Source organism: Squalius cephalus, assembly GCF_949319135.1.
Source record: "Squalius cephalus genome assembly, chromosome: 11".
Taxonomy (NCBI): domain Eukaryota; kingdom Metazoa; phylum Chordata; class Actinopteri; order Cypriniformes; family Leuciscidae; genus Squalius; species Squalius cephalus.
This window is the reverse complement of record NC_137132.1, coordinates 21041232-21068206: the sequence shown is the minus strand read 5'-3', so window position 1 is coordinate 21068206 and position 26975 is coordinate 21041232. Positions and strand designations below refer to the sequence as shown.

The 26975-nt window shown below is 37.3% G+C and overlaps 3 protein-coding genes across 4 annotated transcripts; 1 reads left to right on the top strand and 2 right to left on the bottom strand.

Annotated features, from left to right (window-relative positions):
- Positions 1-569: 569 nt before the first annotated feature.
- LOC307167209 (olfactory receptor 1-like) lies at positions 570-1508 on the bottom strand (the record flags this gene model as incomplete). The annotated part of the gene is made up of 1 exon (XM_079886199.1): positions 570-1508. The coding sequence occupies one exon, from the start codon at positions 1506-1508 to the stop codon at positions 570-572; it is 939 nt and encodes a 312-aa protein (XP_079742325.1).
- An 18090-nt stretch (positions 1509-19598) lies between these two features.
- LOC307167122 (ras-related protein ORAB-1) lies at positions 19599-21575 on the top strand (the record flags this gene model as incomplete). Of its 2 annotated transcripts, XM_079886065.1 has the most annotated exons (6): positions 19599-19971; positions 20202-20274; positions 20479-20574; positions 20924-21019; positions 21125-21256; positions 21357-21575. In XM_079886065.1, the coding sequence occupies exons 1-6, from the start codon at positions 19958-19960 to the stop codon at positions 21573-21575; spliced, it is 630 nt and encodes a 209-aa protein (XP_079742191.1). In that variant the 5' UTR covers positions 19599-19957. The 2 variants fall into 2 exon arrangements, with proteins under 2 accessions (XP_079742191.1, XP_079742190.1); XM_079886064.1 differs by lacking the exon at positions 19599-19971 and having other exon boundaries at positions 20172-20274.
- Positions 21576-23616: 2041 nt separating this feature from the next.
- On the bottom strand, positions 23617-24681 carry LOC307167718 (gap junction delta-2 protein; the record flags this gene model as incomplete). Its single annotated transcript, XM_079886994.1, has 1 exon — positions 23617-24681. The coding sequence occupies one exon, from the start codon at positions 24679-24681 to the stop codon at positions 23617-23619; it is 1065 nt and encodes a 354-aa protein (XP_079743120.1).
- Between the last annotated feature and the right edge of the window lie 2294 nt (positions 24682-26975).

Below are 26975 nucleotides of genomic sequence, written 5' to 3'. Positions count from 1 at the left end.
GATGGAATGTTTTTATGTCTGGGGTCCCAGAGACACTTATGTTGTACATACATATTTATTACAACAACAAAAAAAGGTTAAAAGCATTAACACACCATTTTACCATGCTTCTTTACACATGCACTTTTCAGAAACATGAAAAGTTATAGTAAAGTTGAATGCACACATACACATAAAAAGTGAACAAAACAAACAGTTTGGAACACATCAATCATCAAACAGAAAATCATGTGAAAATTCATGTTTTTACCTGAGGTCTCTGAGGCCCCCAGAAGAGTAATACATTTTCCATGAATGATATTTTCTTTGATGAAATAAAAGTTTAATTAAATCATTATTCATTTTTGTTTATATAAGTATAGGAACTGTCAAAGCATCAACCTGAAAAATGAAGTAGATTATGTATTTTAGGTTGTGATTTAGAGCATTCTTTTGTGATTAAAAATGTCTAAATAGTATAGTATAGTCATGTTGTTATTACATACTGCTACACAAATAATACTAATATTTAAAGAGTTTTATTGGACTTCTTGACATAAACTGTGAAAAAAATACATTTTACAGATATTTTACATTTTTGAGATTTTCCTGCGCATGAGTTTTAGCAGATTATTTCGTAATTCATGACTGTTCAATCCATAAACAATTGGATTCAGAAGTGGAGGCACTAGAAAAATGAGCATCCCCATAATCTTTTGCACATCTGCGTTTACGTTTTTGAACCTGTGTGACAATATGGTGAAAGTTCCAACAACCTCATATATGATGAAAATGGACAGTTGAGCAACACAGGTGTTGATGGCCTTGCTCTTTGCATCAGACTTACTCATGACCAAGCAGGTAATCAAAATCTTCACATAGGAAAATACTTGAATGGAAACACTAATAATCTGCATCATGGCTGTGTTGAACAAGCCTATGACATTATTAACTGTGGTATTGTCACAGGTCAGCTTAAGGAGAGAGGGGTTATCACAAAACACATTCAAAATAATAGAACTGCATCTGGAATACTTTCCCTGCAAAGAAAACAGCAAAAGAATGAAAAAAAGGTCAAGGCCCCATACAAAAGTAACAATTCCCATCACAAACATTGGTGTCATGAGAGCATTGTATCGCAGAGGCATACATATAGCAATATAGCGATCAAAAGCCATGGCAGCCAGAATAAACAAAACACCACCCCCATACATGTGGAGCAGAAAACCCTGGAGCACACAGAGGGGATAGTATGTAGTATTGGTTTCCGTCACAATGTCAGAAAGAACCTTAGGAAGCATGGAAGTGATTCCAATAAAATCATTCAGTGGAAGACTGAACATAATGATGTATATTGGCTTATGGAGACTTTGTGTCATAATGATGAGGATCAACAGGGTCAAATTACAAAAGGCACTGAAAATGTAGATAAAGATGCCAAAGAGAAATATGGGATATTTTGCTCCAAGAGGGATGGAAAATGGATCCAGGGTTAACTCAAAACTAACTATGATGGATAAGTTCTCCATTGTGACTCTGGAATCTGTGGAAAATAAGAGCAAATTAGTATTTTGACATTAATTTCATTAACCCCCCCATATTGACCCTTTATGAAATGAAAAATAAGCCTTAAAGCATTTTTCAGTGATGTATGTCACTCACTTCATGCACCCTTGATTATTATCTCTCAATTTAAAAAAGACACTATAGTATCATGCCATACTACAAGGTCAAGTTGAAATGCTTTTGTCTTATATAGACAGTCATCTTACTGACATCATCCACATTATAACCCCTGAAGACAAATTATGTGAAAATGCAAAATCCTTTTCACAGGCTGGTTACAAAAGGCAAAGTTATGACACAGATTCTTACATACCCTTGACACACACATGCATATCACGTATACTAATTATATCCAGTACTAAAAAAAATCAGTGTACATCTGAAATGTTGCAGTAAAAATCAATTGTCAATTTTGAATTCATGGTGACTTGGCGACTAGCATGTTTTCCTTGAATAGAAAAGACGGTTTATTGATTCCCAAAAGGGGAAAATGTAGTGATATAAGACAGAACTCACAAGACAGACATACTGACAGCTATAAAAGCAAGGCTACAATATTTAACACTTTTCGTAGTACATTAACCCTTAAACACATACCTTGGGCCCTATTTTAAGGATCTGAATCGCAAGTATCAAATGCGAGACGCAAGTAACTTTGTGGGCAGATCTCGGGCGCTGTTGCTATTATACCGGCGGGATAAATGACTCTTGCGCCCGACGCAAATCTAAAATGGGTTGGTCTGAAGTAGCTTCATTATTCATAGGAGTGGTTTGGGCGTAACGTGAAATAAACCAATCAGAGCGTCATCTCACATTCCCTTTAAGAGCAGGCGCGCTTGTTCCATGGCGGATTGCTATTATAATGGCGGATTTGTCAGGCGCACGCCAGGAGCGGTTCACAGCCGAGGAGACCGACGTTCTCATCAGGGCCGTAAAAGACAGAGAAGTGACATTGGGGATGGAGAAACCCACCCAAAGTAGCTTCGGTTAAACAGGCGTATGATAATTTGGGTAAATGTGTAAGCTAGATTTATGCCTATTTTTTCACATCTTCATGGACACAACAATGATTTCCCTCGTGTGTTAATATTTTTCCTTGTAATAATGTAGCCTATGATTTGCAAAAATGAAAACTGCTGCTTCTGTGTAGATGAGAGAATCAAAGTGTATGCGCGTTATGCACACGCTACATTATGACCAAGCATGCGCCCTCAAAATAGCATTTGAATAACATGAGCCACTCACTTTAGACCAGGTTTATCCTGGTCAGTGGCAGAATTGTTTTCTAAACCTGCAAAATAGCATCAGGGAACATTTGTGCTGGAACACGCCTCCCCTTTTTCGCTGAACTGCCCCCGGGAGCGCAAGTTCATTCCGTAATTTACCGACGTATGTCTGTGGGGGGAAAAGTCCGCTGTGCGCGGGTGCAAAATAGGAAAGATACATGCGTCGGTGAACAAAGTCAATTGCGCTGGGTGCAAGATAGGGCCCCTTGTGTCTTTAGTGACCCGGGATATCATTCACTACCCTCCCCCTCAAACATTTTTTAAAGTTAGACATCAAACTTCAACTTAGTATTCCTCAATCAATTCATTATGAACAATATAACGAGAAATAAATAATAAAATTATAAAAGAATCCCTGTTTTCCCATTCATTGTAAAAACTGTATAGGGTAGCTAATGACCCGAGGTGTGTAATGGCTCGTTTCCACTGACCGGTACGGTACAGTACGGTACAGTGCGCAATTATTTTCTGTTTCCACTATCAAAAGTTGTAAATGGTACCAAAATGCTGAACCGTACCATAGCACTTTTTCGGTGCCCTTCCGATGGGGTACCTAGCACAGTGGTACAGTACGAAAGGGTGGAGCAAGACTCACTGCAGAAAGTTGATTGGTTGACAGAGTATCGTCACTTGCGTGTGCTACAAGGGGAATGACAAGATAAGAAGCGCCATTTTTTAATATACAGTTGAAATATAATACTACTGTTATTGTGTCACGAAATGTAGTTTTAAGAATTTTTCAGGCGAGAATGTAGTTGTTTAAAGCTCAAATCTGTGGTTTATTTATAAAAATGTATGAAAATTTGATCCAGGTTGTGAGATCCAGGTTGTGAGATCCAGGTTGTGAGATCCAGGTTGTGAGATCCAGGTGATCACCGGGCGCTAGGCGCTCATGTACACCGCCCTGGAACAGCCTTTCCTCGGCTAGTCGTTCTGACATTTGCCGCTGACTCTGACGTCTCAGTAGTAGTTAAACATGAGATATAATTCGTCTTTCTCCTGAGTTGGACTTGGCAAGTACGAACTTTGCGTACTTGGTATTGAGAAATGCCTATTGTCGGTGTTTGGCTTCTTGTGACAAACATGCCGAGAAGCAAGATCAAGATCTGCTGTATGTCATCCATTGTTGTTTATGTCGTTTTCTTCTTCGCGCAAAAAGGACGTCGATTGCTTCACCATGCCTATCAAGTAAGGGTACTGTTGGCAGTGGAAACGCTAGCCGATTCGTGGTTTACCGACCCGAATCGTACCGTACTGTACTGTGCCGTACCGTACCATACCGCTCAGTGGAAATGAGCCATAACTGTCACAAGATGAAGAAGAAGATGAAGACGGACGACAGTATTACAAAACATAAACAAGTTTTTATGACACTAGAAGGTAGCAGGCATAACAGCGTGCACTAATACAAATAGCAGCTGAAGCATGACCTTAAATACACAGTGCTGAAGAACTAAATGATGAGTAGCTGAGGTGAAGGGTTAGTGTCCATGGAAACAAATGAGTGGCAGTGAAAGTGAAACTAATAACGAACGGGTCCAGATATCAGACAGGGATTGTCTGTGGCGAAGGTGGAGTGACAGTCCAGAGGTGTCTGGGAGGGGAAGTTTTCAGTAAAAAAAAAATATAAATATCAACGCTCTCCTGGGCACTCAGCGGCATAATTCATCTTTTGATGGTCAGTCCATCTGTCACAAGATTAAGATGAAGAAGATTCCATTGTTTTCAATACAAAAAGTCTTTAATAATAATAAAGTAAACTCAGAAACTACAGAAGGTGTTCGTGTCTGCATTTGTTTCACGCACACCCTGTTACACCAGTGTTTACTTTATTTTTATTATTTTATAAAGGACTTTTATTATTAAACTTTTATTATTAAAGACTTTTTGTATTGAAACCAATCTGATACATGTCGATGTCTGATACACAATGAAGTGTCGTTTCACTCATAGTTACTGCAGGCAGAAAACAAATGAATAGGAAATATCATCAGCAAAACTTGAAATGGCTCAGAGATTCACTGCAGAGAAAGTACTGAACGCAATCAAATATTAGTGTCACTGTCACTGGTGGATCTGAAGAAAGCTGTCAGCGATCAAAATATTGATTTTGAATGCTGAAAATTATAGTTTTGAGAATATGTGTGAGATCGCAAATATGAGCCAGATGCTGATTGTACTGGGAAATGAGCTCTGACAAGAACAGTGATGATGGTATTAAACCAGTGGGGATTTCTTTAAGACTGCAAGGGAAGCTCGGCTTCCCCTATAATGTCAACAAAATTAATGGTCAAATATGTACTATTGTGTTAACATTTTATTGACTAAAAATGCGTTAGAAAACGTTAATCTCAAAGACGAGTTCGTTCAGAATCAGCTACATACAGCAGGTCAGCTGACTCGATCTCCTTCTCATACATTCCCATAGCGACACAGACAGTGCATTTCCCTGTTGAAGCCCAGCGTCCATTGACTTCTATGGGGCTGCTCTGAAAAGTTTTTTTCAGCGCTTCGAAACTAGACGGTCATTGGATAAATGCTGCGATTATGTCCCGCCCACGGACGCTCAGCGTCTCTGGGGTTGAATGAGGAGTGGGCTGGCCCGGACTCCGGGCTTCCGCGTGATGATTGGAGGGGCTGCATCTCCTTTTGATTGACAGCGATTTCATACAATAAAAAGTCGCTGCCGCTGAAGCTATTGGAGCTCAGTCCCATCGCGGATTTTTCAAGTGATAGTCAAAAGACAAACTGCTGCTACCTCTTTCTTGGTATTTGCTTGTCGAAATTGCTAGCAATTTTTCATAATACATTTCACACAATTATACATTTATACCTTTATTATATTATTACTTATCCTATTAAATTTTTTATAATATTATTAGTAATAATTAAAACAATAATTATTAAAATAATTAAAAATAGCCTATATATTATTATTATTATTATTATTATACTTTATTATATTATTATTTATACCTTTATTATATTATTACATTTATACAATTATACCTAACTCTGCTGGCCATTGAGAGGACACTGGTCAAGTCACTGGAAAAGACGCCTAGTTGGAACGATATAGGGTCACAGAGCATTTTCTTGAAAAGGAACGTTGGGCAGAATTTGCGTATAAATAAATGGACAATTTTTATGATGTAGGCCGAAAATGAGCTTCCCCTCTTTGAAAGACCAGCAACCGCCACTGTATTAAACATATGCTCAAACTCTTCCAAGCTCCAAAAGGTTACAAAATAGGTTTTATTTTATTCTTCTATACTTGTTACTCTAATATCAGGAGAGTTTTATATTATCGCGACAGGTAGAGATCAATCCATGTTAGATATAGATCCAGGTCGCTAAAGACGAAACATGGCTGGTGAAACATTCATGCATTAAGGGTTATGGGGGCTTCCCTAAGTCTGGGGTAGCAGATTCCAAGTGACTAAGGGCGTTCCATTTAGGCTGCATTTATTATGCCACTTTTTTAATGCCCTCCCCTTGCTAACTTCTCTCTTACTCATTCACTCAGATGTATGACATTGCTTATGTTGCACGAGTGCCCACTACTGGATTGGCTGATAACACACGTCAGTCAAAGTTATGATCAATTGGAAAATGGCAGCTTCAACGGAAGGCTAGCTATACTACTAGTACTGGTCCACGGAGCTGTTTAGATGAAATATGGAAAATCCCACTCAGCCTCACAAAAAATAACCATATTCTTTCTGGAAATATAATCGTAACGTACTGAAATAGACAGTAATTGAATTTAGACACATTCAGACACACATTTAATTTAATTATGAGAAGGCCGAGAAGGCCCTGATGGCCCTGACAGCCCACCACTGCAGAGGCTGCAGACCTGGAGCCGGTAGATATACGCCCCAGGCAGTTTTACACCTCTGTTGGTCCTGATGCGTCCAGTAGGGGACATACTGTGAAATAACATGATTAAATCGACGCTCGAAACTTACACATTAATAACCGTCCCGTCCATAGACTTTGATCAATTTTGTGGTTTTTGTTCATGTAAATATAAACGTTACAGTGTAGATCTGTACTACGGATTAAAAATTTCTGTAGATATTCAGTTGGGCTTCACTCCCTTCACTCAGCCTACAGAAGACTATTTGTTTTTGTGAATTAAAAAATTCATAATACACATAGTTGGATCAGATGACAAGTGATATATGACCTATACCGTAGAATAGTTAGGCTATAGTAACTGTAGGTTATACAGGAGACAGAGTGAAATATGTTGTGAATTTATATAAAGTTACATTTAGATATTAACCATATTTAGCCCATTAGACATACAGTACCGTGTAATCATATGGATCCTCAATGAAATATCTGCTGTACTATTCTCTATTGGTCGTCATACAGCTACAAAACAGTGTTCTACATAGCATTTTATGAAGACGAACACAATTTATCCCTTTTCTAAAATTCCAAGAGCCATTTAGAAGAAAGAGACAATAATGTTGTTCACAAATTTTTATTTATTAACAGCATTTATGAATTATGATGACTCCCATAGATGACTCCCCAATGGCTTGCCACTCTTCTTTAACTGTTTTTTTATCCTCCTGTCAAAGTGCTCCTGCTCACTGATAAAAAAAAAAAAAAAAACATTAAAAAACTGTAAAAGGACATCCATGGTGAATTTGATCTTGGCACCGTGGGTGTGTGTTGGTGTGCTGCCCAGAATTGATGTCAGTTGAGTGTGGAGAGCATCAATTTGCTTCTGATCTTCAAAGTACAACGGCACAGGCACTGTTGGCGGAACACTTTTGGAAAAAGTGTCAAGCCACTTTGATTTCCTAAGCCTTTAAGCCTGCTATTTGTGTTGTTCTTGTTGTTCTTTAAAAAATTAAGGATTGATGTGTCTGGCCTTATATTCACTGTTTGCACGTCAAAGATCAGGCAATTTCAACTGATAATTGTGTGTTCGTAGAGTACCATAAAAACTAAAGGAGAGGGCCGAAATTGATCACTGAGAGATAAACAAGAATCTTTCGCCTAAATCTGATGAAATCAAATAATGCTTGTATGAAACAAAGAAACATCCAAACTCAGAATTCTACCCTATTTGTTTAGTAACCATGGTAATTTCATTTAGAACTTTTTAAAATCTTAAGTGAAGAATTAAGATAGCAAGTTTCTGTAATACAGCCTGTGGTTATTTTCTCAAAAATAACCACAGGCTGTATTACCCATACCTGTGTTTGTATTTTTGTGGATATGCAAAGTTCTGTCATGAAACTCCTTAACTCAACCTGCTTGCAATCACATCATTCTCTATAAGGCACAGCTGATTGGTTCCTTCTATAACAGTAGCCAGAGCCGTTAACGGCTCTGACAGTAGCCAATGAGCTCCCTGCTCAACCTTCAAATACTTGGTTAGCATTTGCTGTAGCAGTTGCAGCGCACTTTCAGAAACCCTCCACCTTCCACCTGTATTTGCTACCGAAAATTCATGTTCTCTGTATTGTACAGCAGCAGCATGTCTTACTTCCTCACAGCAGTGTGTGTTTTAGTCTCCTGAGTTTCTATGACCTGTGATCTGTTGATTTTTTGGATTAAAGACCGTTTGTATGATAGCCTACTCCTGCATCGTGCACTTTGGACAGCCATCATTCTAGTATGTAAGAAAGAACTTCATATAATTTAAATTTAGTGAAATCCTTATGCCATGGCGACTGAATTTAAATAAGGCCTAGACTCAAGGATTCAAATCCGTGTCTAGAGTGCGTTCACATCGCAGTTTGGACAATTATGTAAACATTATAATGCATTGAAAATATAATGATATCTGTGTGATATACAGTATATAGCCTACACTTCAAATAAAATATATGTAACTCTTTTAATGGCCATCACTCCACAATAACTGCCTAAATTAATCCCTATTTTGTAAATGTATAAATACAATTACTCAAAAAAGAAAATATTATTGGTAAGGTTTCCACTTAATCACATTATATTTTTAGAATACTGAATCTGAATAATAAACCAAATCTGAATAATATAAAATACTCACCTTGGCATATATTTATCGGGCCATTGGGACTTTTGGTTAGACCATTTCATCATCTTGAAACATCTGATTAATGAGACCTGTGGGAGAGTTTTTTAATGGCATCCAGTTTTGTTTATCACATATCATAAACCCTTGATAAATCTCTTAAATCGCTTCAAATAGACTTGCCAATTAGGTTTATCCAACTCCCTAATAGCAAACAATGTTGCTAATAAAACTTTGGGGATTTGTGTCACAGAGCCTACTGAAAATTATTCTAAATAAATTTTTTTATCATAACAACAATTTCTTAAACAACTAAAACTTATTTACCAAGGGAACAGTTTTTGCACATTTGCTTTCAAGAAATATTCCCATCATGAACTAAAACATGTTATTGTCAGATATCAGGCTTTACTTCACAAATTTCTGCATCCTGTTGTTTGTACTGAGAATGCATAACATGAACAAATTCAGTCACTGAACAACTTATAAATCCGTATCATTATAATCCCCATTAAAATAAAGGTTCCACAGTATAGGCCGTAAAATAAAATACCTTTCAATATTTCTTTATAGAAATTTTATAATCTAAATAATATCTTTATTTAAAGAAAATGTTTCCACTGTAAAGAAACTTTTGTGCAATGCAAAAGTTCCATAGATGCTAATAAAGAACCTTATTTGTGACCCTGGACCACAAAACCAGTCACATGGGTCAATTTTTTTAAATTGAGATTTATACATCACCTGAAAGCTGAATAAATAAGCTTCCCATTAATGTATGGTTTGTTATAACAATATTTGGCCGAGATACAACTATTTGAAAATCTGGAATCTGAAGGTGCAAAAAGAATCTAAACATTGAGAAAATCGCCTTCAAACTTGTCCATTTATGTTCGCGATTGTGCTGCATTCACTCACAAAAAGAAATGTTTTATATATTTACGGTAGGAAATAATTTTGACCCATACAATATATTGTTGGCTATTGCCACAAATATACCTGTGCGACATGTGACTGGTTTTGTGATCCAGGGTCACATTTGTGTCTTGCAAATCGTGAAGGTCCCCTTTATATAACAGGCTCATTTATTCTTTAGCACATTGGCACAGAGCTCCTTGACCTTGATTTGAGGGTGTCAGATTAGTTAGACATATAAAAAGAAATGTATTGAGAAGCACAGGTCTAAACAAATCCATTTACCAAAGATTCTCTAGTTTATTTCAATGAAAACACTGGCCCTACTGGGACTAAAGACCAGAAAGGAATCATATTAATTAAGTCTGTGAAACATTGGTCAGGGGACAGCCACTGTGAGCTGATTATGACTAAGGGCCTGAATTTAGTAAGTGAATTAAGCCTCAGGTCAATTTTAATGAATGTAGAGTAGGCCACTTGTGGATTAGAGAGGCCTAAGTGAAACCAGGAGTTCAGAGTTACTGAACATTGTCCCTGCTGGTAGAGTTTGTAAATTCGCCTACACCAAAATGTGTCCAAAATGTGTTTTTACATTGAAAGCATTGAAATGTACTTTGATAAAATACTTTTGTATGTCTAATTTTCTCATTTTTCTATGGGTTCATAGAAACAAAACAGACATCTCCATGTTGTTTCTGTCTGTTGCAGTTCTAATACAGAGTGATCAGTGACATGATATGTATGGGTCAGATGATCGGCTCAAAAGATGTTTCTGAATTCAGTGATCATGACATAAAGATGGCAGCATTCAAGACATTTACTAGGCCATGTCGGCAACTGAGATGAATGGGGGTGCCAAAATACCCAGGTACATTAGCACTCAAAAAAAATGTGACTATTATGCTGCACATAATGTGCACATGCATGTGAGTTTTAGGATTGTGCAGTATAATAGTCACATTCTTTGAGTAGTTGCCATCTTTACGTCATGATCAATGAGTTAAGAAACATCTTTTGAGCCAATCATCTGACCCATACATATCATGTAACTGATCACATGATAATATCTCTGTATTAGAACTACAACAGACAGAAACAACATAGAAATGTGCTGCATGTGGAACTGTAAACAGTTTGAGTCTTATTTCTGGAATTTCTGAAAAGAATGAAAAAAAGAAACAATGTTCAAATCATTTCAAATACTGTAGAGGTAGAAGGATCTCCTTAGCTTTACAGGGAAAAACAATACATATTTTCTGTTGTATTATTTCCAGTAGGCCTCTTGAGTGTATTAGTGACCAGGGAACACATTAATTGGCTCTCTTGGACCTCATCTCTGCGTTGTTTTCGTTACTGTTTCTGTTAGCAGCGAGATCATTGTCGCAACTGTTCCATAATAATGACTGTATTTGTTATTTCATACAGACAAACAAAACAACTGTAATGTAAAAAGAAAAGTCTGAAAATAAAATCATATTTAATAATGACAATAGCAACAGCACTATGTAACATTGATAGACCTGAAAATGTTTGCCTGAGTTAAACTATCAAAGATGTTTTGTGAAGCATAATATGAAATAATAAAATAATAAAGTGAAGTAAAATACAATAAAAGAATATTCTTTAGATTGTACATTATTTAATCATGTGTTATGGAGATCATTCAATCATTCACATGTAAAAAATAAAAAGTTGAGTAAACTTAAAGCAACACGGCTGGATCTCATGTTGTAGAATCACAGGACTAATATCATTAATAATATGAAATGAGTACTTCAACTCCCATATATTTAGTGATTAGATTCTAGTTGAAATCAGTGAATTAGGCCCCTAGATGATGATTATGTTACCATCAATAGTTAACCAACATCATCGGGGCCCTCTTCATCGTATGTAGATTACTCATTATCTGGATTTTACTGTTGACGATTTGACGTGATCAGGGATGGACAGTATTTCAGATACATGTATTTAAAATACGTATTTGAAATACAAACTACTATTTTGTATTTTGTATTTTAAAGCCTTTGGAAAAAATCAAATGTAATTTGTATTAAATACATTTAACTCAAGACAGGCGTTGCTGATTTGCAACAGTTAAATACTAACTACCTTATTACTCCAGATACATATTTTATGAGTTTTTTTTTACTCAGAAGTACCACAGCAGGACTTGGTTGTCCATTAGCAACAAACAGTTTCCCACTTGCTCACCAGATGGCAGTGTAGTCTCACTTCCAACATGTCTGTTTCCATGGGTTCCCTGAAACTGATTTTCTTGGCATCAATTTCGTGTAAGTATCACTATCAACCTCCATTAATTTGAAACTAAAACTGCATAAGAAGAATCATAAGTGTATATAGACACAGTAAATGCCAATTAGTAGATTTTATCTCTTCTGGATTTTTCCCCTGGTGCAGCTCTATTTCAACGTAGCAGATTTGCAACGTGTGGCCAGATAGGTACCACTGGATACCACATGCTTTATCTACTAGTTTGCCTATATTTTGAGCAACAGTTTATACTAGGGTTATTTTCCTATCACCAGTGTTTACGTATTACTTTGAGGTGTCACTGAGGGTATATCATATGGAAAATTTAATAATTTGGAGTGAAGTTACAAACAATCAGAGGCAGATTTGATCAAAAGCAATGGCACAATACCATGTTCATTTGACTGTGCAGTGAGGAAAACTGATGTAGCCTGTGTCAAAGCATTTTTTGGCAAACTACCTTACAGAATACTCTCTTTGCAGGATTTGCAGTGTGTTATGGCAGGCAGACGAAAGTTTTACTCAGCCAGGGAAGTCATTGAGTACATTTGCCTTCCTGATGGTGCTTTATCTGACACAGAATCCATTCCAGACGATAAAATTGCTGATCCAGATTTTGAGGAATCTCCTGAAGCATAAGAGTCTGACTCCAGCTTTGATGATGATAAGCCACTGGCAGCAATACCAAAAGCTAATCTCAACCACCTTGATGTTGAAATTCATAACATACATGCAGACAGTGACACTGAGGTCCCAGATGACAATGAACCTCAGCCAGGCCCAGCTCCAGTCAACAAAGAGTTTTCTTGGAGGCAGAGGAAACCCCCAGCAGCTGACATAGACTCTTCATTCCGAGGACCTGCATTCTCACCTCCCCCAGACGAAATACCAAGTCCAAAGTGGTATTTTGATCAGTTCATGGACAAATCTGTGTTTGAACATATTTCTCACCAATCTAACTTGTATGCAGTTAGCCCAGAACTGAAAACAACCCCTTCTGAAATAGAGCAATTCATTGGTTTACACATCTTGATGACCGTAGTACGTATGCCATCGTACCGCATGTACTGGCAAACGGCAACCTGCTACGACCCAATTGAGACAGTCATGGGACGTAAGCGATTTGATAATCTGCGTACATACATCCACATGACAATACCAATGTGAAGCAAAAGGGTGAGCCTGGATACGATCCATTATTCAAGGTGCGTCCAGTTCTTGAGAAAGTCCGTGCCAACTGTTTGAAGGTTGAACCAGAAGAAAACCACTCCATTGATGAGCAGATGATCCCCTTCAAAGGAAAGATTGGAATGAAACAGTATATCAAGAACAAGCCGCATAAATGGGGAATCAAGGTCTTTACTCGTGCAGGTGTCACTGGACTAGTCTATGACTTTGAAGTATACACTGGAAAAGGGACCGTGACCAATGAGCGTGGACTTGGTGTTGCCGGTGAAGTTGTGCTTCGTCTCGTATCAGAAGTTCCAAAAGGACTAAACTACAAGTGCTTCTTCGACAACTGGTTCACTTCCCCTGAAATCATTGTGGAACTGAAGAAAATGGGAATTCTAACAGTTGCTACCATCAATCGTAACCGTCTCCATGGATGTACCCTCAAGAGTGACAAGGAACTCTCAAAGGCCGGGCGTGGTGCGTATGAAGTGAAATACGAAAAGACAAGTGGGATGTCCATCGTGAAGTGGTATGATAACAAGGCAGTGTTGCATCATCCTTCATTGGCCCTGAACCTGTTGAGAGATGCAGAAGGTGGTCGAAAGAGAAGAAGGAATATGTGGAAGTGGACAGACCCCACATTGTCAAGGTGTACAACCACAACATGGGAGGAGTAGACTTAGCAGACATGTTTGCAGCTCTCTATCGCATTGACATCCGCCCACGTCGTTGGTATCTGCACATCTTGTACTACTTGATTGACCTATCACTGGTCAATGGTTGGCTCCTCTATCGCCGTCATCTCACCCAGAAGCAGGAGAAGAAGTATATGCCACTTCTTGACTTCCGTGTTCAAGTTGCAGATGCCCTCATCAAGGTTGGCAAACAGGCTGACTTGAACAGTAGGAAAAGAGGACAACCGTCATTGGAAGATGATCCAACGTCCCATCAAGCTGCCCCACCTCCACCTCCACTTCAGAGGATCTCTGCACCATCGGTTGATGTCAGATTAGACCGATGCGATCATTTCCCCATCCATGCTGAGAAACGTGGACGATGCAGACTGTGCAAGAATGGCTACATGCAAATGGCCTGCCTGAAGTGCAAAGTACTTCTGTGCTTTACAAAAGACAAAAACTGTTTCTTGGAGTACCACATGACAAAGTGACTTGGAAACATGCCCTACTCAATGAGGATTTGAGATATTGGATTTGGATCCCATATTGTTTTTGTTGTTGTTCTGCCACTGAAAAGCACTTTGTTACATTGTTTGAAAAGTTGTATAAAAAGTTATTGTTCATATCATATTCAGTCGTCAGTGTCTAATTACCACACTGGGCCAATGTTGCAAATCTGCAACATCCCAGAACGCCTTGCATGTGAAGGTCTCTCTAAAAAAAAAGTCAGGATTCTATTGTACTACCCCATATGATAATTTTCCCCAAATATCAGATTTTTCCTGTTACTAAAACTTAATTTGAGCCTGAGAGGGTTAAGATGAGTATTTTTGTATTTTCAAAATACATAAAATACTTTTTGCCAGTCAACCTCTTTATCAGGGTATTGATTTTGTGCATCAACTAGTTCAGACATTCACTGGCTCAGCATTGGATCAGCGATTTTATTTTTTGGAATAAGGTGAGAATGTCATGATCAATTCTATACTTGTTGATTAAAGTTAATATTGTGCATTATTCACTTCAGTTAACACGAAAGAATAAAAGAGCACAGACAAGTGGGAAAAGAGCGTTAGCCAATCAGTCTTGACCGGTTGTTGATTTTTATCAACTAGCTGTCAAATGTGTTTAAAGCATTACTGCATGTTAGGGCTGGGTGATATGACACTACATATCATAGTGATGATATAAAGTGTGAATTGATGGAAGTTTTTCTAAATCGTTTACATAGATAGGCCTATTTGTGGGGTAAGCAAATATCCGTGCAGCTTTTAGTGGGCAGGAAAAGAAGCACTGATGAATGATACACCACAAAAATCTTCAGCTTTTAGTTTTATTGTACATAAAAAATAATAATAAAAAAGGGGTAAATAGTGTCAAATGAATCAAAATTAATTATAATTTTAAATTTTAGATACACTTTCTAATTTTAATAAACTTATAGAAACAAATAAACAAATAAAAAAAACATGATATTGTTACTGTGAAGTAAAATTGAGATTTTGGTCATATCGCCCATCCATATTCTTTGCTAGATAGCAGAAAAGGTTCCCACTGTTTTACATACAGTATGAATTTTTTAATAGTGTTCACCACAAGCAATAGACTACATTGTAACCAGAAATAAGTATATAAATGGCTGCTATTTTCCATAAGTTTATTTGTAATTGCCAGAAAGAAAGAAAGAAAGAAAGAAAGAAAGAAAGAAAGAAAGAATGAATGAATGATAGAGGGCAGAGATGAGGTTAGGAATGAAAAGTCAGTAGTCTGTAGTTTCTTCATTCACTGTGACCTATACCTGCACTGGATGGCCAATTTCACATGTATTTTGTGTATTTTCAAAATACAAAATACTGTATTTGTATTTAAATAAATTTTTTCACACAGTATTTTGCATTTGTATTTAAAAAAAAATTTCCACACAGTATTTTGTATTTGTATTTTAAATACATTTCCATGTATTTATGCCCATCTCTAGACGTGATCCAGGATTGTTAGGTTATTCGAAGCTCATCCTTTCTAAGCTCATCGAGTTACTGTTATAGCAAGAAGTCTGTGAGCTCATACCTGCTCAGGAGCAGGTTTATTTCATGTAGCATAAACAGTTGAAGGGCCCTATCTTGCACCCAGCGCAATTGACTTTGTACACCGACGCATGTATCATTCCTATTTTGCACCCGCGCACAACGGACTTTTCCCTCCACAGACGCACGTCGGTAAATTAGGAAATGAATTTGCACTCCCGGGGGCGGTTCAGCGCAAAGAGGAGGCGTGTTCCGGCACAAACGTTCCCTGGTGCTATTTTGCAGGTTTAGAAAACAATTCCGCCACTGACCAGGAAAAACCTAGTCTAAAGTCAGTGGCGCGTTGTGCATGTTATTCAAATGATATTTTAATGGCGCATGCTTGGCCATAATCAATGTAGCGTGTGCACAACGCGCATGCACTTTGCTTATCTCATCTAGCCTACACACTGATGGTGCAGTTTTCATTTTTAGAAAACCATACAGTATTACAAGTAACAATATTAACACACGAGGGAAATCATTGTTGTGTCCATGAAGATGTGAAAAAATAGACATAAATCTAGCTTCCACATTTACCCAAATAATTAAACGCCTGTTTAACCGAAGTTAATTTGGGTGGGTTTCTTCCATCCCCATACAATGTCACTTCTCTGTCTTTTACGGCCCTGACGAGAACGTCGGTCTCCTCGGCTGTGAACCGCTCCTGGTGTGCGCCTGGCAAATCCGCCGTTATAATAGCAATCCGCCATGGAACAAGCGCGCCTGCTCTTAAAGGGAATGTGAGATGTTGCTCTGATTGGTTTATTTCACGTTACGCCCAAACCACTCCTATGAATAATGAAGCTACTTCAGACCAACCCATTTTAGATTTGCGTCGGGCGCAAGAGTCATTTATCCCGCCGGTATAATAGCAACAGCGCCCAAGACCCGCCCACAAAGTTACTTGCGTTTCGCGCTTGATACTTGCGTTTCAGATCGTTAAAATAGGGCCAGAAAAGTTGAAAATCTGAACCAGCCATTGCTGCTTTCTTGCAAGAGCACCCTGTTGAAGCAGGGAAATTAATAATTACAACATAAATGGAAATGTGTTTTATATAAATAATAATAATAATACTTTTGAAATTAATTGAAAGTAATTATAATGTTGTGTAGTCTTAAACAGAACCAATTTTTCTCATTGAGAGATTTATTTGTGAGGAAATAATTAGGCCTATCTCATTATTTTATTGGAGCCTTACATAATTTACATAAAAAGCTCTGTCATTAAAACTCTAGATGGTGCAGGCTGATAGGTTGCTGTAGAGGCCAAGCCCAAGCTTTAAGCCCCTGAGCTGTTATCCCGGGGGTTGAGTATTTGACGCACTTTTACCTTATTTAATGAATGAAAGTCCAAGTCGTATTTGCAGTTAAAACCATGGGTTCAGTTTATTTCCATCCATCGCCATTGTTTTCCAGACAAACTTCATTACACGTGTGTGACTTTGTACTGGTATAGTATGGTGTGTGCGTAGGTGGATGTGGATGTGGTCAAAAACTGTTTGTGCTTCCGGGTAACATCTAAGGAACCAAAGATTGATTCCTATTTATACTAAGACGCTAATTGGCTCTTACAGGTTGCTAAACTCAATTTGTTAGTGATCACGTTGTTATTTACATACATTAGTGCAGCCTATTGATTGCTGTTGCATCAGCAGCCAGTGAGCTTGTGGCTCACCATTCAAATACATGGCCTTATTTGCTATAACCTCCATAGCAGATCTATACATGCGGAGCTGGGAAAGGTGGACCGTGGAGGGTTTCTGAAAGTGCGCTGCAGATTGCTAACAGCGAACCCCTGGCCAGTATGGGAATACTACGTATATATAAAAAACAAACACGTGGTTGTCCTCAAGGACGCAAAGTAGCTGCAAAAGGAGGAAACACATAGAACATGTTCGGGAACACCATCCCTCCAAAGGTGTCCTGTTTATAACTTAAAGGAACACGCCGACTTTTTGGGACTTTAGCTTATTCACCGTATCCCCCAGAGTTAGATAAGTCCATACATACCCTTCTCATCTCCGTGCGTGCCGTAACTCTGACGCACCCACCGCTAGCCTAGCTTAGCACAAATACTGGAGGTAAACGGCTCCATATAGCATACTGCTCCCAATAATTGACAAAATAACGCCAACATTTTCCTATTTACATGTTGTGATTTGTATAGTCACAGCATGTACAAATAACAAGGTCACATGAGACACAGCCATCTTCTAACCGTATACATACTGGGAACTATATTCTCAGAAGGCGAAGCACTGCTACTTCTGCAGAGTGATTTACTCCAACTCTGAGCGAACTCTCTGCTCCTCACCACGGGGCTTCTCAGGTGCTGCGAGCAAATCACTCCACCCAAGTAGCAGTGCTTCGACCAAATGTAATGAATGGACAAACATTTTATGATCATATGCCTTCCACATATGATATAAATACATTTAGACCACTTAACTTAGTGATTGCTATCAGGATGTGAAGAGACTTTCAACCAGCTTAACAATAAAAATTGTTCTGGAACAAATCACCTACCAGGTACACCGTTTTGACTGTCGGGAAGAAGTCTGATGCGGAGCTCGCACATATCAACCGCAAAGGTGAGGCGTTCGCGAGCACCCTTCTGAAACCTAAAATGACAAATGGGACACCCTCCGGGCTCATGGACTTAACGGACACATGCACGCGGCAGCCATTGTAAGTCCACAAGACCAAAAGTGCAAGTGTGGCCCTGTCCCAAATGGCACACTTCATATGCACTTTCGGTCTTGTGGACTTTGCGCCCCCTTTGCGGTCGATATGCGCCCTTGATGCGCACTTCCGCAGCAGACTTCTTCCTGACAGTCAAAGCGGCATTAAGTCACAAAAGTGCGGACTCATAGGAAGACCACATGTGCTTAGGGTGCTATTTGGGACAGGGCCAAACTCAGAGATCCACTCGTTGCTGATCACACATTGACGTCATTGTGACAAGGTAGTTTGTGACGTCAGAAACACCACCTATTTCAAACCGCGTTTTTGAGACTGTCTTTGGTTCACTGCAGTTTTAAGGAGAAAATATTTGTACATGGTTTTGTACATTTGTACATGGTTTGTCTTAAAGCATATTAAAAACACCACATAGACATATAAACAACATTTAAAAACTTGATTTTCACCACAGGGGACTTCAAATTGTAAAAAAAAAAAAAAATAAAAAACACAATAGTTGGCACAACTATTCCATTGGAAATGAGAAAATTAAAACCTGCTTTGCAGCCAGCCAGTTGCTTTATTTAGGTATTTTTTTAAGTTTACTCAACTTTTTTATTTTTCAAAATGTTGTCAAATTTCTAATTTTCTTCAGCCACCTTTTCTCAAATAAAATGTGACTTATTGAGTATTATTGAGACAATTCTATAAGCTTTTCTTGTAATGCAAATTATTTTTGGGAAGTGGGGGGGATTTAATATCTGACATTGAATATCTGACACTGAACAATCTTCAACAGCAATGAGATGAATGGACTCTTTCTTATTCTTCAGCGGCCTCTAGCGGCAGTAGTTTACTATTACAAGTTAGTTTTTTTGACTGGTTAGGCCTACTGAAAGTAATGGTCGTGGATGCACTTTTTTTTCGTGCCTGCTAATATAAATTTCATGAGCTTTATAACTTTTTTTGTGATAACAGCTTGTTGGATAGACTGTTGGTACAGTTACATAATTAATTTAACAAGTTCGTATATTCAGAAGTTGTTTAGACTTAAGAATTTGGAAGAAATCAACATGCTTTTTCTGAGTGCCATGCCTTTGACACTTGTTGTCGCTACTAGGCTGCAACTTTAAGAAACATGTAATGGCCACTTTGTAACCTGATCAGAGGCTTTAATAAATGATGAAGCAGTATCTGGGTTCACTATTGCCACGGTTGTTGCTGTTTGCATTTCCAAGGACAGAACGCAGCTGAACAAAGATAATCGAGCTAAAAGCACTTTTGTACAGCATTCTGCGATCAATTAACCTGAGGATGAATCCTGAGTAGTAAGTAGTTATCCCTCTAAAGAATGTTTACTTTATTGAGGTACTGTGTTGCTAACGGTCAACAGACTTTCTTCAATTACAATGACTAGAGAGAATAATGGCCTCTAGTTTGTGCCATTAATGCCAGTATTATCTATTGGTTTCATAATGAATGAGTAAATGCAGCTTGCATTGAGCATGAACACCAGTAGAGTAACATGCAAAGTTAATAATATGATGTTTTTTTTCAGTGACTACCTGTTCAAATTGCTGCTGATTGGGGACTCTGGTGTGGGAAAGTCATGTTTACTCCTACGGTTTGCTGTAAGGAAAACATTTTTTTCAGTGCCTGTCATTTTCTGTTTGGATGGTTTTAAAGTAGCTCACCCCAAAATCTAAATTCTATAATATTTACTCGCCTTCATGGCGTTTTAAATCTATATGGGTTTTTTTTTTTTGTTGTTGTTGTTGTTGTTTTTTACAAAATTAGTTGATTCTTCTGTTGATGAAAAACACTTATTCCACCAGGACGACACCTATACAGAGAGCTACATCAGCACTATTGGGGTAGATTTCAAAATCAGAACTATTGAAATGGAGGGGAAGACTGTCAAACTGCAGATTGTGAGTAAAGAATGCATTTCAATTCATGTTCAGAGTCAGCTAGTTGGTTTGTGCCTGGCTGTGTCTGAGTCGCTTTTTTTGTTTGTTTGATCCAGTTATTAGTTCTGTTTTAAACAAACCCCTATAGAAACATTTAAAATCTAATTATTATTGTACAGTAACAATAACTGATCATTTGCCAATGAACTTTTTTTGAAATGAGTGACTATCCAATCACTTGGGTTGGTCCCAATAGAGCAAAAAGGTCCTAAATGCCTGCATAAGGATTGATATTCACAACTTCTCAAAGTTTTTGCAAACAACATTTTGCTTTTTTAAAACGTGTGCCATGCTTTTCTCCGTCCTGAAGTGGGATACAGCAGGACAAGAGCGATTTCGAACAATAACATCCAGCTATTATCGAGGGGCTCATGGGATTATAATTGTCTATGATGTCACTGAGCAGGTAATACTTTTGAATATTACAGAATGTTTCATATTTTAACATTTTGTGTATGGTCCTGGAGAATTTCTTAATAATAATGATTAATGAAATACTTTGTTTATACAGGAGTCTTTCAACAATGTGAAGCAATGGTTAGAAGAAATTGATCGCTATGCATGTGAAAATGTCTCCAAGTTGCTAGTCGGTAACAAGTGTGACCTTTCCTCAAAAAAGGTGGTAGACTTTACCACAGCAAAGGTAAGCTCTCTGCTTATGCAAATTCATGGTGAGGTCTGTTCTACAGGATTGGCAAATCTAAGCTAAATTTATATATTACATTTAATTTGTACTTTTTCAGGAATTTGCTGAGTCACTCAAAATTCCATTCCTGGAGACAAGTGCCAAGAATGCAAACAACGTAGAGAAGGCATTTTTAACAATGGCCTCTGAAATCCAGAAGAGGATCGGGACAGAGAGTGTTCAGAATGAAACTGTTAAAATGGGATCCAAAATAAACAGTGCCCCCCTATGGCCTGGTGGAGAGAAGTCAGCTGAGGAGGTCAGCTCTTGTTGCTAGTACTCAATATCATTAAAATTCTGGGTAATATGAAAGTCCATATTTTTTGTTTATCGTTCTATGTGTTTTTGTTCCTCCTCCTCTTTCTTTTTCATTTTAAATGTAAAATAAGCCTTTGACTTTATGTTTGCACATCCTAAGAAGCTATGAAGATGAATTTGGAAATGTTTCTGGAAATCATTTTCTGATCATGCATGCATTGTTTTATGTTAAAGGCTCTTTCATCCTTTTGGTGATGGACAAAACCTATAAGCATACACTACTTTCAAAAGTAAGGGGTCTTTAAGATTATTAAATGTTTTTGAAAGAAGCTTCTTATACTTATAATGTTGTATTCATTTGATCAAAAAAAAAAAAACAGTAAAATCAGTAATATAGTGAAATGTTATTACAATTTAAAATAACTGTTTTACACTTTAATATATTTTAAAATATAATTTATTCCTGTGATGGCAAAACTGAATTTTCAGCAGCCATTACTTCAGTGTCACATGATCCATTAGAAATTAATCAAATATGATTTTGCCTAATATATTTGTGGAAACCGTGATACTTTTTTACAGTGTTCTTTGATAAATAGAAAGTTTGAAAGAACAACATTCATATAAAAACAGATTTTGTTTTTTATAAAAGAATAGAAGTTTTTGTCTTTGCCTCTTTTGATCAGTATGAATGAATAAAAGTATTAATTTCTTAAATCTTACTGACCCCAAACTTTTGCATGGTAGTGTATAAATGTCTGATTCTATCACCTATTTTTAAAATAAACAATACTATGAAATCTAAGAGAAGTTCAGCTTAAAATATATTTACTTTTCAATTCCTCAAAAAATAAAAATGTATTTCTCTTTTTCTGAGTATAGAAGCACCTTCTGATTGTATTGAGCTTCGTTTACATATGGTAATCAAGCAATTCTGCACTCTCACTGTGCAGTGCATATACAGAAGCTTTTGCACTGCATACAAAGCGAAATGAACACTCGCATCAACCATGTGTTAATTATTATATGCGCACTAGCCCAAGAGTTGTTGTGCATGGCAATACATAACATGTGTCTCACAATCGAAAAGAAAATAAACAATAAATCATGGTCATTATTTCTTGGATCTCATTAGTGAAATAACAGTCAAGTATTCATAGAATTAAGTAGATGTGATATAATATACATTTATAATTTGATGATCAAATTCTGACATTTTGTATACAATATTAATTTTTATGACATTTCAAAAAATTTTGAAAGGTGCTTATCTTGATTTATAATCATAGCTCTAAAAGGGTGAAACTTTTTTAGGTCAAGCATTGAACGCATTTGAATCAAACACAAAATGGCACAGAACATTACAACACAACAACAATTCTGCTCAGCTGACACGATCACAATAACATATTTCATCACTGAAAAGTTTCAGGCCTTTTTTATACATCCTTCAGCAGGCTCATGTTGAGCTTCACACTGATTCCTGCCTAGGTTACTACACTGTAGGAAAACAATTTATTTAAAAAAAAGGATGTCAGGGCAAAAATGACCAGTAATGACCGTTAAGTTTACAGACATTTCCCTCAACCCTAAAACACATCACAATGCAATGCGTAATTCAAAATACGAGTAAAACACCTGTGTAAAAAAAAAAAAAAAACAATGCAGAAAATGTCTTCATATTAACACAGTACATCGGGCCTAATTTTTACAGACCTTTCATAGTGTGTAAGTATTTCCTTTTGATATCAGCCTTCTTTTTCAAACAAATGGGTGAATAGATCACTCCATCATTGTATGTTGCTCTTATGTTGATGATAAATAAATGTAACTTTATTTTTCAAATAAAAGTGTAAGCACTTTCATTCTATTTTCTGCTGATTTCAGCATATAATGCGCCTTGACGTTCACTTTCATTGTTTCTTCTGGGACGCAGCACCACCGCATGCATTGTAAAAGCTGTAACTTGTTCAAAAAGCCCCCAAAATAGATGAAACAGGCCTCTGAATGAAAGGTACAACAAGCTTATGTAACGAGAAATTAAAAACCATCAGTACACATTACAACCAGGACTTTTTGCCAGTAAATCTAGCCATATTGGCCAATTTCAGCCTTATGCGTTCCCTCTCCTCTGGGTTTCTCTTTGAGGTGCACTCAAGTGTAGAGTCGGTCTCAAACGAGATGGCTGGGCCGTGTGAAAGCAAAGCCGTCCCCGTCTTCTCCTGAGACAGGGTGGTTGTTGGTGACTGCAGGACCAGCCTGCTCCGCATTGAGTGTCTGAGGCGTAGCAATAAAGGTTTGTGTTGAGGGTACAGCTCCTTCTCTGGCTTGCAGCACAGAAAGCAGGCGGCACACAACATGCGGAAAATGTAGATCCAGCCGAGGTAGTGAAGCTCCACAATGTTCAACAGGAAACAACCCAGGCTGATACTAAACATAAAATTAAGGAAGATAGTCTTTTCGGTGGCTCGAGACACAAAACAATCAGTCCGTGTTGGGCAAGGGTATGTTTCACAGCGGAACAAATGAGGCACCTCAAATCCGAACAGGTAGTACTGACCGACAAGAAACGTGATCTCAAGGACGGAGCGAATCAGGACATGAACAATGTAGATGAGGAGAACCTGACTGGAGAGTGTGGTTGGGTCCTTGCTGACCTCACCGAAATCATCCTGCAGTAGACTTTGCTCCACACTTTCCTCATCCTGACCACCCCATTCTTCTCCCTGGGGTCCATATGCCAGTTTGACACTCTTCCCTTCCGGCCGCCCAGGGTGCTTGGCCTCTGCCTGGACCCTCTCCGTCTCCAGCTTCTCGTCTTTGGTGATTTTGTGCAGCACATAGATGATGTAGAAGATGGAGGGCGTTGAGACCAGCACAATCTGGAAGACCCAAAAGCGCAAGTGTGAGACGGGGGCGAAAGTGTCATAGCAGACGTTGTTACAACCTGGCTGCAGTGTATTGCAGGTGAACTTGGACTGCTCGTCACTGTACACGGCGTCTCCCACCAGGGTCACCAGCAGTATGCGAAAGATCAGGAGCACCGTCAGCCAGATCTTACCGATGACCGTCGAATGATTCTGAACCTCTGTTAGAAAGCGGCCCAGAATAGACCAGTCCCCCATTTTTTAATCTGGAGAAAACAAGGAAACGGTGAAAAAAGACAACTAAATTGTGTTATGATGTCATCTAATATATTAAGTAAAATTAGTTTTTCTTAAGTGAGTCAAATAATCTACTGTTAATGCAAATTATTACAATGTTTCAGAAGCTTTCGGTTGGTGATGCCCAACATGTTGATATTTGCATTTCTTCAACATGCATAATTGATGTAAAAAATTATACATTTTTTGGTGTAATCTATCTCTTTGCATCATTGTTTGGTAGGTCAATCAATGTGCATAAAATGGCTCACTCATTTAATGAAATTGTACAACATCATGACCATTACATTGATGAATATAATAAAATAGACAAGAAAAAACACTTACCTTTGGTTAATTTGTCTTTTTTTCGTACAACTTTGACAAAATGAGCAATTTCATTGCTACATTTGAAAAAGGGCTGTTTGTCACTGGGAAAGGACCTCAGTGTGAGAGCTGGGGGAAATGGGCTGACCACAGGCATCCATCCAAAACCCTCATTGTACTGTATTCAGACAAAGCGTCCCAATGTACAATGTCACAAAGATTTCAAAATACAATGGGATGCAACATCTATGAATGTCCCTGAACAGTCAAACAAATTGTTTAAAAGAACCTGCTGGAATGGGCAAACAATGCTAATTCATGAGAGATTTTGTCATATACCTGCTCTGAACATGTGAAAGCTAATGAAATGATTCTTCTGCACGATCAATCGTTAAACTCATATGCCACAATATGAAAATGATCCAAATGTAAAGTATACTGACCCATTACACGCATCTTTTTCATATTGAATTATAGAGTCAACTCTGGCTCCCTAATGTTGAAATGTATTATAAACACAACACAACATTTCATCATTTGCGTTTCTGTGCTAGACTAGAGGATGGAAATATTTTATATAGCAAATAAAAACCGCAAGCAAGCTAAACAACTAGACAGACAGATGCACTTTACTGTAAACATTTTACATACCACACCATCTGCCCGACGCACAATATCTGCCTTGATTACTCCATATACATATTATAATATTTTGCATTTGGTTCTCTCACTCCATGCACACCAAAACAGAATGTATTATTTGTTGTACTTTGAGTATTTCTTGCTATATTTGTATGGCAGCAAAACATCTGCTTTTCAAGATGCACTTGGAAATTTGGCTGATCCTTGAAGTGATCGCGGGCAGCAGCGCAAAGTTGATTTATGTGATGTTTTTTAAAATGTTGTAGATTTAAGGAGCAAATGAGAATTGCAAAATTATTGAATATATTTTGATACAAAGGTCTTCTTAATGAAATTCAGTTTCAACAATTCATGAATTGTTCAAGCTAATTAAAGCAACAGTTTTTCAATAATGGAAAAATGTGTAAAAGTGTGATAATTGGGTTAAAAGGCACCCCTGCTGTTGGGGCGAAAGGCACAATAATTAACATGATAATAAATATCTGGCTGACTTTTCCATCTGTTGACATGACATTGTTTGATTCGGATGGTAAATATCATATATTAAGTTAGGTGTCCACCTTAGAGATAATCAGCATTTATTTATAATGAAACCATCATATTTAAAAATATGATATGAATCATTTCATTAATAAAAAATGTATGGGTTCCTCAATGCTTTCAGAATCTTTACTTTTTTAGATAATTTTGTTTCTGTATTTATAAAATATATTTTTTATATTAAGATTTTAATTAGCCTACATATTTATTGAACAAAAAATAATTATTTTATTTATCAAAATAAACAGAAAATAGTACAAACTTTGCTAAAGTGATTGTTTTGGACAAGTAACATACATTATACATTATTAAAAATATATTATTTTACCTAAAGAAAGCTATTTGTATAAATAATATGTGCCTTTTACCTTGTGTTTATTATTATTTTAATGTTTATTTAATATTTTTAACTTTATATCATTAATATAGGCCTAATTTAAAAAAAAAACATTATTATTATTATTTTATGCAACAACCTGTGGAGTAAAAAAAAAAAAAAAGCTCTTGCCTGTACAATTTAAAGAGCTGGACAGACAGACAGACAGACAGACAGATAGATAGATAGATAGATAGATAGATAGATAGATAGATAGATAGATAGATAGATAGATAGATAGATAGATAGATAGATAGATAGATAGATAGATTTGATGTTATTAAAATAAATACGTAGTTAATGTTTTAACAATTTCAATAATCTTACTCTTAAGTCAGATGTTTTTATAGCACCTAAAATATGCTATACTTTTTCCTTTTAGTATAGCCTA